General features: G+C 35.1%; 5 protein-coding genes across 5 annotated transcripts; 3 read left to right on the forward strand and 2 right to left on the reverse strand.

Annotated features, from left to right (window-relative positions):
• Positions 1-1,943: 1,943 nt before the first annotated feature.
• On the reverse strand, positions 1,944-2,933 carry NAEGRDRAFT_34415 (uncharacterized protein; the record flags this gene model as incomplete). Its single annotated transcript, XM_002676111.1, has 1 exon — positions 1,944-2,933. A coding segment is annotated over one exon (990 nt), but the record flags the coding sequence as incomplete, so codon positions are not given.
• Positions 2,934-6,480: 3,547 nt separating this feature from the next.
• On the forward strand, positions 6,481-7,593 carry NAEGRDRAFT_68804 (uncharacterized protein; the record flags this gene model as incomplete). The annotated part of the gene is made up of 2 exons (XM_002676032.1): positions 6,481-7,046; positions 7,137-7,593. 2 exons carry the CDS (start codon positions 6,481-6,483, stop codon positions 7,591-7,593), a joined length of 1,023 nt encoding a protein of 340 aa, XP_002676078.1.
• Positions 7,594-7,813: 220 nt separating this feature from the next.
• On the forward strand, positions 7,814-9,403 carry NAEGRDRAFT_49899 (uncharacterized protein; the record flags this gene model as incomplete). Its single annotated transcript, XM_002676033.1, has 1 exon — positions 7,814-9,403. One exon carries the CDS (start codon positions 7,814-7,816, stop codon positions 9,401-9,403), a length of 1,590 nt encoding a protein of 529 aa, XP_002676079.1.
• Positions 9,404-10,737: 1,334 nt separating this feature from the next.
• On the reverse strand, positions 10,738-12,930 carry NAEGRDRAFT_58338 (guanine nucleotide-binding protein subunit alpha; the record flags this gene model as incomplete). Its single annotated transcript, XM_002676112.1, has 2 exons — positions 10,738-12,149; positions 12,372-12,930. The coding sequence occupies 2 exons, from the start codon at positions 12,928-12,930 to the stop codon at positions 10,924-10,926; spliced, it is 1,785 nt and encodes a 594-aa protein (XP_002676158.1). The 3' UTR covers positions 10,738-10,923.
• A 377-nt stretch (positions 12,931-13,307) lies between these two features.
• On the forward strand, positions 13,308-14,543 carry NAEGRDRAFT_68807 (uncharacterized protein; the record flags this gene model as incomplete). Its single annotated transcript, XM_002676034.1, has 1 exon — positions 13,308-14,543. The coding sequence occupies one exon, from the start codon at positions 13,308-13,310 to the stop codon at positions 14,541-14,543; it is 1,236 nt and encodes a 411-aa protein (XP_002676080.1).
• Positions 14,544-14,814: the final 271 nt, after the last annotated feature.

Below are 14,814 nucleotides of genomic sequence, written 5' to 3' on the forward strand. Positions count from 1 at the left end.
GCCTGATAAGTGATTGAATTAGTNTCGGTTGTGGTTGTATGAGTGTTGGCACTGTGCAAACTTTCAGAACCAACATGAGATGGTGTTGGTTGAAGCATTGAGGAAGAGAAAGCTACGTTGGTATTTTGTTCGAGCAGGTTATTGGAAGAGGAGGATGAACCATTACTTGCATTAGGTACTGCAAGTAAGTCTTCGTTCATTGTGTTGTTTTTCTTTTGATTTGATGAAGTGGAAGGAATTTGCTTTGAAAGAAAAGATGATGAAATCCAAAAATGGTAGTAAAACTGAGTTTGTGCGAAACCTGTAGAAAGCTTTCAAATCGAATTTATGTTCCAATATGGGTTAGATTGGTTCTATAGGTAAATTCTATTTCGTGTATGGTATTGTTGTACAGGGATATTTCCTTTTGTATTTGCCCTACCAACCCATCATGAAAACGCAGTTTCATGTTGTACTGTTTGCCCTGATGATGGCGCCAGACATTACAAGACTTCAATTTTGTATTACATTTGAAACGTATTGATGCAACAAGGTTTTTATTTTACAATATACGTATAATTGTAAAATAGAAATTTATAAATCTCTTAAGGTTCTTCAGTGAGTGTTGCGTAATTTCCATTTCCATCATTTTGATTTTGTGGAGCGGTTTGTCCTTGTTTCTTCTTGTAAATGTAATATCCAACACCAATGACAATTGCAATAATTATCATCAAAATAAATCCTACAAGAACAACGATATATGATTTGTCACCCTTTTCTGTAATAATTGTTCCAGCACTACTTGATGTTGGCTTATTGCTTGATGTGCTTGGTTTGTTTGGGGATGGAGTTGGTTTGTTTGGAGATGGAGTTGGTTGAGGAGTCTTACCACTGCTAGATGTTGGTGGAGTTATTGGTTGAGCAATAAGGGCAAAAGATGAAGGCCAATGAGTAGTTGAGCATACAACTGAATAAGTGCTTGCTGTTGCTCCTTGTTGTGAACTCAAAATGGTGGTTGTAACTCTGTCAGTCTTCCAAGAATCAGTGGCTTTATCGTAATATGCACAAGCAATTCTGGACAAGGCGACACTATGTCTTGCTAATGCAGATGTTGGAACGACTATATTGTGCATGTTTAAAAGGATTGGATCAGGAAGGTTATTTAATTCTACTCTTTGGTTGTTTCCTTGTTGAGTAATGATGAATGTAACAGCAGGGCTCAATACTTTAGAGTTAACACTTCTAATATCAGAAACTGATGAGGCCATATTGAGTGGAATCTCTTCATCTCTGAGAATAGTTTCCAAATAATCAGAAATTGATGCAGGAAGAGTAATGAAAATATCCTTGAATTTGGTAAATGTAATATTAAAGCTCTCCATATCTTCCATATCTTGTACGTCTATAATGTTTGTTTCTGTCAAATTCTTCAAAGCAGTATTGTTTACAACAGAACAGAAGAGGGAAGTATCTCCTGGTGGACAAATAATATTTGTAGCACATTGAGGACCATTATATCCATAAGCACATTGACATGAATCAGGAGATTCACAAACACCATTTCCAGAACATACATTAGGATCAGAATAATGAATACCATAACAATAGTAATTCTCACAATTATTACCAGAGAATCCACTTGTGCAATTACACTTGTTTGGAGATGAACAAATACCATTACCTGAACAAACTTGAGGATCATTCTTATCCAAGCCATTACAAGAGAAGCTTTCACAATTTTCTCCTTCATATCCAAGAACACAAGTACAATTATTTCCAGATGAGCAAACACCATGACCTGAGCACACATTGGTATCGTTTGAAGGAATACCATGGCATTTGAATGCTTCACAAGTGTGTCCATAGTATGGTTCAGTACATTCACAGAGGTCAGGTTTTGAACAAACACCCTTTGATGAACATACTTGTGTATCATTGTGCATAATTCCAAAGCAGTCAAAATGTTCACAAACATTTCCGTAATATCCAGCTTGACATTCACACTTGTCTACAGATTTGCAAATACCATTACCAGAGCATACTTGCTTGTTAGAATTGAGTACACCAAAGCATTGATAATTTTGACATTCCTTTCCTGAATAGCCAGCTTGACAAGTGCAATTGTTTCCAGATGAGCAAACACCATGCCCTGAGCAAACAGTTGAAGTATTAGTTGAGGAAATACCATAACATGTGAATGATTCACAATTAACTCCTTCATAAGCCTCCTTACATTCACAACGACCTGGGGCTGTGCAGTATCCATTTGCTGAACACACATTTGGATCGGCGTGTTCTACTCCATTACAGTAATAAAATTCACAACTAGAACCGTTAAAGTTTTGTTCACATACACACTTATCAATTGCTTCACAAACACCATGTGAGGAACATACTTTCTCATCGTTGTGGGCCAATCCAAAGCATCCATAATTCTCGCATTCGTTTCCATAGTATCCAGGTTTGCAGGTACAATTATTTCCAGATGAACAAACACCATGACCTGAGCAAACAGTGGAGTCATTTGATTGTTTTCCGAAACAGGTAAAATATTGGCAAGTTTCACCAGAGTGACCATCGCGGCATTCGCACTTGTTTGGCAAACTACAGAGACCAGCTTGAGAACAAACTGATGGATTTGAGTGCTCTACACCAAAACAGTCATAATGCTCGCAATTATTTCCATAATATCCATTGTTACAAGTACAATTATTGGCAGAAATACAAACACCTTGAGATGAACAAACGTTTGGATCTTCCTTTGGAATTCCATTGCAACCAAATAATTCACATTGCTCGCCATAATAACCTGCGAAACATGAACAATTATTGTAAGACTCACAAACACCATTGCCCGAACAGACAGTTTCATTTGAAGGGAGCAAACCAAAGCAAATTCTCGGTAATTTTTCACATTCAGCAGCATCATTAAGTCTGTAACCCTTTGGACACATTGCTGTCAACTTTCTAACTCTAGAATTACCACTGTCAGCAATATAAACAGTACTTCCGTCTGGTGAGATATCAGCAAACAATGGTCTGTTCAAAAGTGCGAGCCTTGAATCTAAAACAACTTCTCCATTGAATCCATTAATACCAGTTTTACCAGCAATAGTAGAGATGGTAGCGTTTTCTTCCTTAAGATTAAATCTTATAATTGTGCTATCTCCATTACAAACAACAATAAAATCACCCTTTGGAGAAACTGAAACAGATCTTGGATAGTAAATAGTATCATCAGATTCAGAACCTTCCAAAACGGTGGAAATAATTCCGTCATTTGAAACTTTTCTAATTCTATGACTGGCAAAGTCAGAAATGAATACTTCTCCTTCTGGGGATAAGGCAACTGAAGTAGGATTAGCCAATGAAGCAAGTGTAGCCTTAATATTATCAGCATTATAACCATAATTGTAGTTACCAGCAATAGTTGAAATAACACCCTCTGCGGATACTTTTCTAATTCTGTTAGCAACATTATCAGCAATGTAAATTTCACTTGATGCAGAAACAACAAATGAAGATACACTTGACAAAGCAGCTTGTGTAGCCAATAATCCATCACCAATACCACCAGCAATAGTTTCAATTACATTGTTGGAGAGTTTTCTAACTCTATTATTGCCACTATCAGCAATAAAGATATTATCAGAACTATCCATAGACAATGAAGAAGGATAATTGAGATAAGTTGTTGTGGCCAAACCATCACCATTAAATTCATAGTTTGAGTCAGATCCAGCAATTAATTGAAGAGAACCATTATCATACTTGCTTATCATATTACCATGGGCAATATAGATTTCATCACTGCTGGAAATAACAATACTAGCAGGACTTGAAACCTCAACAAGTGTGGTAATATTTCCATCGAGGCCAATTTTTCTGATTCTATCATTTCTGGTATCGGCAATAAACATTTCACCAATTGAATTGATAGCAATAGAATTTGGGGCATTGAGAGAGGCACAACAAGCCTTTGAACCATCTCCAGCAAAAGTTGGTGAACCATTTCCAGATACAGAAGTAATAATTCCATTAGAAATCTTTCTAATTCTATTATTGTTAGTATCTGCAAAATAAATATCACCATTAGAGGATATGTGCAAACCATTTGGATTGTTCAACAAGGCATCGGTAGCGCTAATGTTGTTTCCATTATAACCTGTAACGGTTTGATTACCAGCAATAATAGTGACAACACCATCTGGAGACAATTTACTGATTGTGCTAAGTCCTGTAAAGTAAATATCATCTCCAAATTCATTGACACTGGTTGGGAACTCTACCACATTAGTAATAGTAGAAATGATACCGGTTGTTTGATTGATCATTCTAATTCTATTATTTCCACTGTCACAAATGTAAATGTTGCCAGAAGTCTTTGAGGCAAAAACACCAGATGGATAGAAGAGAATTGATGAGGTAGCAACTTGTCCATCTCCTGCAAAATTATTGAGGATACCACCAGCAACACGCTTAATAATACCATTTGAAAGAATCTTGTAAATGACATTTTCTACATTAAAGTAGGTCTCTCCTGTACCGGCAATGTAGAAGGAAGCAGATGGATTGGAAATTAATGTTGCATTGGCCAATTTACCATCCAAATCAGTTAATGTGTTTACAGGTTCTGACGAACCAATGACTGTAGAAATAATGCCTTGTTGATTAATTCTTCTAATTCTATTGTTACTTCCATCGGCAATGGTAATAATATCGGCTCCATCCTTTTGGGCGACATGAACATGATTAGGTGAGAGTGCAGACTGAATTGCTGGGCCATTATCTCCCAAATATGTTGGTTGTCCATTACCAAAAATTGTTGAAATGATTCCTTCCTCAGTAATCTTTCTAATTCTATTGTTCATGCAGTCGGCAATAATAATCTCCTCAGCAGAAATAGCAATGAATGAAGGATTGTTCAAAGTTGCAGCAGTAGCTAAGCCACCATCTCCAATTGGTCCGATATTAGATCCAGTACCGGCTACAATGGAAATTGTATTGGTTGCTGGATTTAACATTTTGAGAATGTGTTGGGATTGTTCCAAAAAGTAGACTTCACCCTCCTCACCAACAGCAATACTGGTTGGAGCAATGGTTGCATTGAGAGCATCAATAGGAATTGGTTGGATTGGAGAACCTGGAATTGGTTGAGCACCTGAACCTGCAACTGTTGTAATAATTCCATTGACAATCTTTCTAATGTAAAACTTGTCGGCAATGTAAATTTCTGGGATGGTATTAATTGGAGCATCTTCCATTCTAAAAAGAGCAAGTCCTGTTGGTTGAGAAAGGAGAGCATCAGTAGCATTGATACCATTGCCAAAGTATCCCTCTTGTCCACATATACCAGCAATGGTAGTGATGGTCTTGTTGGAAATTGATAACTTTCTAATTCTAAAGTTTTGAGTATCTACAATATAGATAAACTCCTCTACACCTTCCATTGAATAGACAATTTGACTTGGAGCAGACAATTGTGCATCACTCAAAGGAGAAGGAACATTATCAGAACAAATAGAGTCCAAATTGTTAGTGGCAAATGTTGAGAGTGTACCATTAATATCAATCTTTTTGATAGACCAAGTTGGATTGTTTTCAACAAAGTAAATATCACCAGTCATTAACGAAACTGTGACTGTGTTTGGATTGGTCAACTTGACAGTATTAGCTGGAAGGCCATCAGTGTTTTCATTAGATGAACCTGATGCTGCAACACCAGCAATGGTTGATACAATAGTAGGAATGTTATCGAAAACTTCTTGTTCAGGATCAACAATAACACCAGTCCAATTATAAGTTAATTTTCTGATTAAATTATTTGCTCTGTCAATAATGATCAAATCTTGAGGTCTTTCATCTTCTACCAAATTTACAAGAGGTGTAGGAATTGTTCTAGGATAGAATGCAATAGCGTGTGGATGACCGATTGGTGTATCAAGTCCATTATAGCCATCACCAAGATTACCTCCAGCGATGGTTTCCAATTTGTATGTAGGAGCCAAGTTGTTATCTGAAGATGTTGCATTGATGGTAGTAGTACTAAACAACAACATCATCAAGAGAAGGCTACTAATAAATAAAGATAATAAATATTCGTGATGAGAAAAAGATTTTACTCTCCCTGCAGAGTCGAAAAACCTCTTCATTTTTGTGCCTTTTTTTCTTCTTGTCGATTCACTCTACTTGTGCATAAGAGAAGAATGTTTGATGGATGGGAAGTAATTTTGGAAGGGCAAGGGCAGAAAGTATGTTGTTTGATGCTAAGAAGTGATCTCCGCATTTTGATTTTGTTGGAGTAAATTTAATTGGCTGATTATTTTTTGTTAGTATTCTTTTTGTCTTCCATTTACGAGAAGATCTTCACGAAAGATTATTTATCTGATATTAAAGATAGCATTGTGATGAACAGATGAAAGCAACACATTTTTATTTTTTTTAAATTATGAATTGTTTATTCTTGTAACGGTAACTTTTACTGCCCGCCACGTTTAAAAAATGAAAAGAAAGCAAGAAACAAAAAACACCAAGAAATTATCTTCATCATCCAATGAAGGACCAACAAAAAAGTTGAAGCAATCCAACCTTCTCTCCCTATTCAAGGCACCTTCATCACCACCAGCCTCATCGCAATCCTCTACTGATACTGACTCATTGACAATAGTAGAGGAGAGTAAAACCTTCTTGGGCACGAATAATAGCTATGAATTGAACAAGCAATTTAAATTCATCAGCTGGAATGTGAATGGAATATCTGCCGTCTTTAGGAAGGAACCCAATTATTTGAAAATGTTGGTAGAGAAGGAAGAACCTACTTGTCTTTGTTTGCAAGAGACTAAGCTTTCTGAAGATGTAAAATTATCGGAAATGGCACAATATAAATTCAAGAATTATATTGGACACTTTAACACTTCTAGGGCAAGAAAAGGATACTCTGGTACTGCTTGTTTTGTTCTAAAGCATGGTCCAAAAGTATTGAATGTCAAGTTTGGTATTGGTAAGGATAAGCATGATTTGGAGGGAAGAACTATTACTGTTGAATATGAAGACTTTTATTTGGTCAAGTAAGTTAATATTTACACATGTGTAATCTCATGCCTTATTATTGAATGAATTGATTCAAAATGATAATCATTTTGTTGACATAATAATAGTACTTATTGTCCCAATTCTGGACAAAATCTCGATCGATTGGAATATAGAACAAAGGAATGGGATGTGGATCTACTCAAATACTTTGAAAAATTGGAAAAGAAAAAGCCAATCATTTGGGGTGGTGATCTTAATGTTGCCATTTCAGAGATGGATATTCATGATCCTCTTACATTATCCAAAAGTCCTGGTTTTACATTGGAAGAACGGCAATCTTCTCCTCTCGTAACAAAGGCCTCACCTCCTTTTATTGATTCTTTCAGATATAAAAATCCATATAAGAAACAATACACATACTATGGTTACATTAATGACATGAGATTACAAAAGAAAGGATGGAGAATTGATTATTTTGTTTGTAGTAATTCTCTAAAAGACAAGATTGTAAATTCTTACATTCTTGAGGAATACTTTGGCAGTGACCATCTACCAATTGGTTTAATCATTAATAAGGAGTAGATAACAACTTGGTTTGGAATGTTCATCTCAATGGTCTTTTCGAATAGGTGTTTATGCAAAATGATAATGAAAACATTCACAAAACATCAAGACAAATCACCAAACCTTAAATGTACGGTTTTATCTCAGGGCATCAAGCTTCATTCTATTACACTTTAATCTCTTGACGAACAGACAATTAATTGAAAAAATTATTCAAACATATTAGAGAAGAAGAAGAATGGGCAACATTTCTGGCTCGACAGCCTGTGACTACTCCAACACAACTGATTATGCATCACCTCGACAACGAAGATTTACCTGTAAATCAACAACATTGGAAAGACATTATTCTATTGCCTCTCAACCACCAATATCTTTACCGAATTCATATACTAATGTATCCTCACTGCAGACCAATAATAATACGAGTATTCTTTCAAGCAGTCCTCATAGTCCTAAAGAATGTCAGCAACAATCTGCCATTACTCAAAAATTAATGACGTTCCTTAGATTTAATCCTCATTATTCGGCAAGAACAATACCAGAAGAACAAGAATTATGGAGAACTATTATTGCTCAATCGGGAATTTCATGTATTCTTTCTACTCCATCCAAGATGAGGGACTTTTACTTGTCCGGATATGATTCTTCGTTTTTAATATTGAAACCAAAAATTGAAGAATTGGAGTATGAATTACGGCCAGTCCTCAAACACTTTGGAAGTTTTGATGCGACTAACAATGATGTAGATGAAAGTAGAGCAGAATTATGGCAATTGATTGACACTCCAGATTATGACAGTGCTGATGTTGTTCAAATGGCCAAACTCAATAAGAATGTCACTGGTTTAAAGTTATTACTCTTGCCTTCTTATCCGAGCATTCCTAAAAACTCCAAGGTTGGTTCAATTCCTGACAAGAATGAATCCCTCACAAAAACCATGAGATACCTATTATCACCATTGGCTGTTGATTTGATTTTTGATACGAGAGAAGAAATTCACTTCAAACCAGTTGTAGCCATTGGCTCTTTATTGTTGGAATGGGATTCTACCGTAGGTCTGTGTATTCCTAGACACTCATTACAATTGTCCAAAATGCTTATCCAAGAAAATTGCATTTACAGCAATGATAAGATCAACATGGAGGAAGCTCTCAATATTGCAAGTGAGCTTATTTGTGAGTGGAACTTGAGAAAACCTGCAATCTTTTCCAGTTTTGCTCCAACTAAGGGCGAAAGACCAAGAAAGCAATCCATTGGTTCTTATTATCCACCTGAACAAAAGATTTTTGAAAATAGGGAGAGAACAGTTGATTCATCAGCTATTCACTTTGCATACGATTTATTGGAAAATATTATCAAGCATTGTAGCACCAATATGGCTAGAAACAATGAGGAGGAAGAGAATGAAATTACCCAACTCTTTTTCCCACAAACTGAGACCTGTACATCACTTCTCATTAAAGAATTACTGCAATATTCAAGTGGAAATACATTGAAATTATTTGATGGTGGCGATTCCATTTCATTACGCTTTCCAGTGACTGAATATTTCAGGGAGAGCTTTGATTTACCAGTGACAAGTCCAAAATTTATTGAGTTCAATTCACATAAGGAATTTGATGAATTTGTTTTGGGATTGTTAGATAAGGAAGATGATTTGGCTAAAAAGTTTCCATCAGAATATGCCATGTTAAAATGCATTGATAGATGCTTTTGGGTAGGTCATTTACACGATGATGAGGAGTATGCATTTGCGCCTAAACGAGATTGCCCCTTCACAGATCCGAGTAACCTTATTGGTATTACACTAACAATGGATCGTTAAATTTATTCTAAAGGTTTGTAAGCTGGTCTACGACGATTCTTCAAGTAAATAAACATCCAATAACCAATGACTGCCAAAATTACACAAACCAAAACAAGGGCAACAACAGAAATAGCTACAGCAAGTTCAAGATCATTGTTGTCACATGGCTGAGAAGGCTGTGATTCAAATTCTTTAGGAATAGGTGGGTCGAACGCTCTCGAGATACGAAGAGCAGAATACTTGTCAGAAAGGTTTTCCACTTGTAATGTTGTTGCTCCACAATTCCCAGAATCAAAAGAAACAATTGATGATAAGCCAAATAATTGCTCCCTTTTGTTGCAAATATTGCAATCTATCACATCTTGAACCCAATATTGGAGATCAGTGCAAACTGATCTAGTTGCCAAAAGAATACCAAGTTCAGCAATGTATTGATATTTCCCCTTAATTTTCATAGCCAAGAAGTTTTCTTGCAATTTACATACACTTCTAGCCTTTCCAAAATCAATAGCTTCGTTAATTTGTATGGTATAGGTACCATCACTATTGAAAACTACATATCCAGATTCTGATAACCTTCCAAACATGTCGTTATTGTCCAATTTCCAATTTTCTGACATTGGGCAAATACTAGCTAATTGGTTTACTTGATAAATTGGACCTTTCCACATTATTGATGCTTTAGATTCCTCATTCCTAATATTAACATAATAATTAACTTGATTATCTTCATCAACATCAAAAAGTGAATACCAATAACTGGCTCCACTCAACCAAAGTGATGAATATTGCTGACAGCCAGTAGGATCTGCCAACCCATTTGGTAAAGCCAAATTTTCACATTGCACATTAAAAACACTCAAATCAATAGAATCTGTCAAATTATCTTTCAATTCATATTCTCCTTTCAAGTGCACATAAACAGGATATTTCCTAATCACATGTTCATTATCACTCGTTTTCACAATATAAACATCAATCATTCTCGTACTATTATTAACCTTGACTGCAAATATATGACTTTTATATGATTGTGTATCATCATCCAAAAATCCTCTCCAAACCTTATTAAACACTTCATCCCGAAGATTGTTCACTCTAGCCTCCATCTGTACATTCATCATGACGATTACTACTAACATGATCAAAACCACATAAAGGCTTACTAATCGATATATCCGCCGCGTCATTATTGTTTAAAATTAATATTGTTGTTATTGTTCTAATAAATAAATTGTTGTATTATTTGATGATATGATGAAAATTGTCCCGCACTGTAATTTGTTATTTTATCCAAATCTTTTGGTAGTAGAAGAGCGTGCGGGTAATGGCGGAGATTATGATATTTTTTTCTGTTGAATTTTTACACTTTTTTATGGATTTTTAAAATTGTAAAGATTCCAAAATAAATCATGAAGGATTTTGGATGGATATGGAATGGACACAGGTGGATTGGAGGTTGTATTTGAGGATTTTTGAGGTTTAGCATTTGGGAAGTTTCAATTTGGGTTCAAAAATTGTTTGAAATTTTAACAAATTTAGATATAATCCAAATCTGAATATTGTGAACTAGTCAAAATGTTGACATCCGTGAAATGATTATTCTCCAATTTGTAAAGTAATCTCCTCCCCATCAAATTTTCAAACTTTTTATCCAAATTCCAATTCACAAATGATTCTCTCACATTAAATAACATTGAATTCATTACCTGATTGACATCAAATTCATCCAAAGTATTAATGGCATGGAAAGTGATTGAAGATTCGTATTCTGCTTCACTTTCTCCATAGTAATGTGAATGATAGCTGATTGAGTATCGATTTTGGATTTGTTTGAATCGTTCGAGGATGTAATTGAAAACTTGTTTTGGGTTTTTACGATTTCCATTGAAATCTGAAAAGTATTGAGAAAGTGCATTGGATGCTTCACCTTTGGAAACCTTTCGAATGAAGGAATCGACCTTTGTGAAGAGAACAATCTTTCGAATAGATGATTCGCCAAGTTCCTTCTTGGAAAACACTTGTTCGAAATAGGTTAAACTATCTAGCAATCTATTACCTGGTTTGGTTTCTGATTTGGAAGGTGAAATTAAATCTTCAAAACTTAACATGTCAATATCCGAAAGTGAAACTGTGAATATAATACATTTCAAATTTTGTTTTTCCAAATATGGAAGATAGAGAGCTCGTTTTTCTTTCCATCCAAAAGTTTCCAATAACAATAGCTTTCTAGTCACCAATTCTCTATTTTCCAAAGTTGGTTTTGTAATATCCTTCACTGGCATACTTTCCAAAGATAGAATTTTAGCCCTCACAATATCTTGTTTGGTCAACTCGGTAATTTTCTTCAATTTTTCAACTCTGCCATCATTTAAAAAGTATTCAATATTCTCTCCCAATAGTGGAATTGGAGTTTTCCTCGAATTTCTCTCTCTATACGATTTTTGGACGAAAGGATGTTTCCACAATTGATCCATCACTTTGAAAAATTCCTTCTGCTTCCATAATCGTCTTAGAATTTGTTGAGATGATGAAACTGAGTTGTTATCTGATGAATTAACTGTCATTGAAGAACTTCCATTATTCGAATTTTGGCTTGTTTGAGGATTTAATGAGAAAATATTCGAAGGAGATTGGTTTCCATTCGGTGATGTCTTTCCATTCGTAGAATTCACATTCGTATTCATTGAACTATTCGATAAATAATTAATTCTTGGAGAAACTGACTCTGGATGAATCATATTTTGAAATTGTTGAATTAAATCTGAAAATTGTTGAGTAAATTCTGGTGAAGAATTTTGAATTTCCTCAAAATTGACTTCATGTTGTGAATGTACAAGGATTTTTAAACAGTAAATGCAATAGAGAAGTATTGAATCTCTATAGAATTTCAATTCTTCAGTTTTGTAATTGTAATCTCTCAAAATTTCCATCAAAGTTGCTAAAATAGGAAACTGTCAGAATTCAAAATTATATTGACACTTACTTTTACCGCTATCTACACCTCCAAGAATGAGAACTAATTTACAATCTTGTAATCTTTTCAAATGTTCTTGATGTGAAATGCCACTAATCAATTTTGAATAAATATTGAACTGGGTAGCTCTTGGAGTTTTCATTGCAGAACTTGAACTTCCAATATTTAATAATGAAGTTGATAAAGATTTACTCTTCCTGTCAGAATTGATGACTGACAGTTGTTCGACATTTGTTAGATTGAGTGTTGGCACTTTCGACACTTCGGAAGATTTTGTATTTTTCAAAGCATCAAAAACAGGATCTTCTGTTTTGACATCCGAAGTATTATTTGATGTTATCATGGATGTCAAAATAAATCTGCCAACTGACTGGCTTCTTTGATGTTTGGCAGGTTTTAATCCTTCCCTTCCGTTCTGTTGTTGTAAATTTGCAAGATTTGAATTCGAATTATTTAAAGTAAACGAAGACGAATCTACTTCTATTCGAATCAGACTTTCAATTCCATTTGATAGAGAATCTCCAGCATTTTGTTGGTCAAGATCTGGTGATGAAAGTTTTATTCCCATTTTTTTTGATTGTTTTCTACGACCTGTCAGTGACCTAGTCCACCAATCAAATAATTAATGACATTTCGCAGATTATCAACGTTTATCTCTGCAGTGAACACCATGCAGTTTTCAACACCATCACTGCAGAGATTATCTGGTACATCAGTAAAAAAACTGTAAATTGTTGCTGATTGAGTAATTTCCTCTTTGAGAATCTTTCAATAATTACAATACCAGAAATTGTTATAAGCAGGGTTCTCCACGTGGTTATAAGTTGCCAAGGTTGTGGCGATTTTTGCGCATATCCCAAGCGAATATCTTAAAGTTGTGCGGCATTTCATCAAAAAAAACGACTCTACATGACTTTTGGCATTTCATTGATGTCTTCAGAGACAATGGCCAATTCAACAATCTATGCTAATCAGACATATTGTGATGAAGCTCTTTTCAACTTGCCGTCATCAATATATTTGGACTCTATTCCACAAATCATAAACGGAGTTTGTCCTGACACCATTTTCACACCAATTTCATCGAGCTTGGTCCTATTGAACCATCTTATCATTGTCTTTGTGGGGCTAGCTGGTGTCATTTACAAACGCAACAATGCTCATATAAGATATAGAAGTCCAGTTTATTTGTATTGGAGTATGTTTGCTAGTACTCTCCTTGTGGGTATTAGTTGTTTGAGGTTTATGATTGGGAGGACTATCTTTCCATGCCCGTTGCATGCTGTTACCTTCTTTATATTTCCACAAGTTTTAATGATGCCGTCCATTCTGAAATGTTTTAGAGTGTTTCTTCTATATAGGATAAATTTGGAAAAAAGTAAAGTTCACAATGAGGCTAGATTTTCAATTGCTGTTAAAGAAAAAGGCATAGAATTGGAGTCAAAGGAATTATCTGAAGGCTCTCCTGCTGTTGGTACGCCTGAATTGAATACCAGTTCATCAAATATCATGTCAATTGCCACCGATGATGACAGATCAAGTGAAGCAGGTGAAGCACTGTCTGAAATTTCCACAACCCAAACTAGAAAAATCAAAATCCTTGAATTTCTAGCCAGTACCAAATTTGCCACCATCATTTACATATCCTTACTCATTTTCCATCTTTGTTTTTGGTTAATTTTTTCAGGAATTGACCAAGCAATTTCCAATTCAGGAAATCCAGGCAAAACCATCGTTCTACAAGTTGGTTTACTAGATTTCACCAAAGGATGTGTCTCCTCATCCAATGCAGTCCTCCTCGTAGCAGCTCAATGCATCTTTTACTTGATTATTGAAATAATCGTCTTTGTCTTGTTTGCTTTTTTCACAGATCGAGATACTTGGGGAATGAAGAGAGAAACCTTTGTTCTGATTTCGTTTCAAGTGGTGGCTGCCATTTTATACATTGCTTTGGGGAGTATTGGGATTATTAAGACTCTGGTTGATTATTTTGTGGCGTATGCTCATGTGATTTTGATTTATGTTGGATTGGAATTGTGTGTGAATGTTGTGGCACCTGTTGGATATGCATTTATGATGGATTGGAAGGAGGGAAGAGGAGAGGAGATGGATACAGTTGGAGGGTTTTTGCAGGATAAAAAGAATGTTGAAAATTTGTTGGATTTTGCCAGAAGAAGGTAATTATTTTTTAATTTTTTAATTTTTTTTTATTTTAATTTCCAAAATTAGTTATTGTCCAGAAAATGTCTTATTTTGGAGAGATGTTCAAAGATTTAAAAAATCCAACAAGAAGAATAGAAACAAAATGGCCCAAGTCCTCATTAACACCTACATGAAGCAAACTTCTCCTGTCGAATTGAATTTACCAAGTGAATTGAGTAAATTAATTCCAAATTTAGAAATTCAAGCTAATGAAACAACTCCAGTCGATGCAAATATCTTCCAACAATTT

Source organism: Naegleria gruberi (assembly GCF_000004985.1).
Source record: "Naegleria gruberi genomic scaffold NAEGRscaffold_30, whole genome shotgun sequence".
NCBI classification, from domain to species: domain Eukaryota; phylum Heterolobosea; class Eutetramitea; order Acrasida; family Naegleriidae; genus Naegleria; species Naegleria gruberi.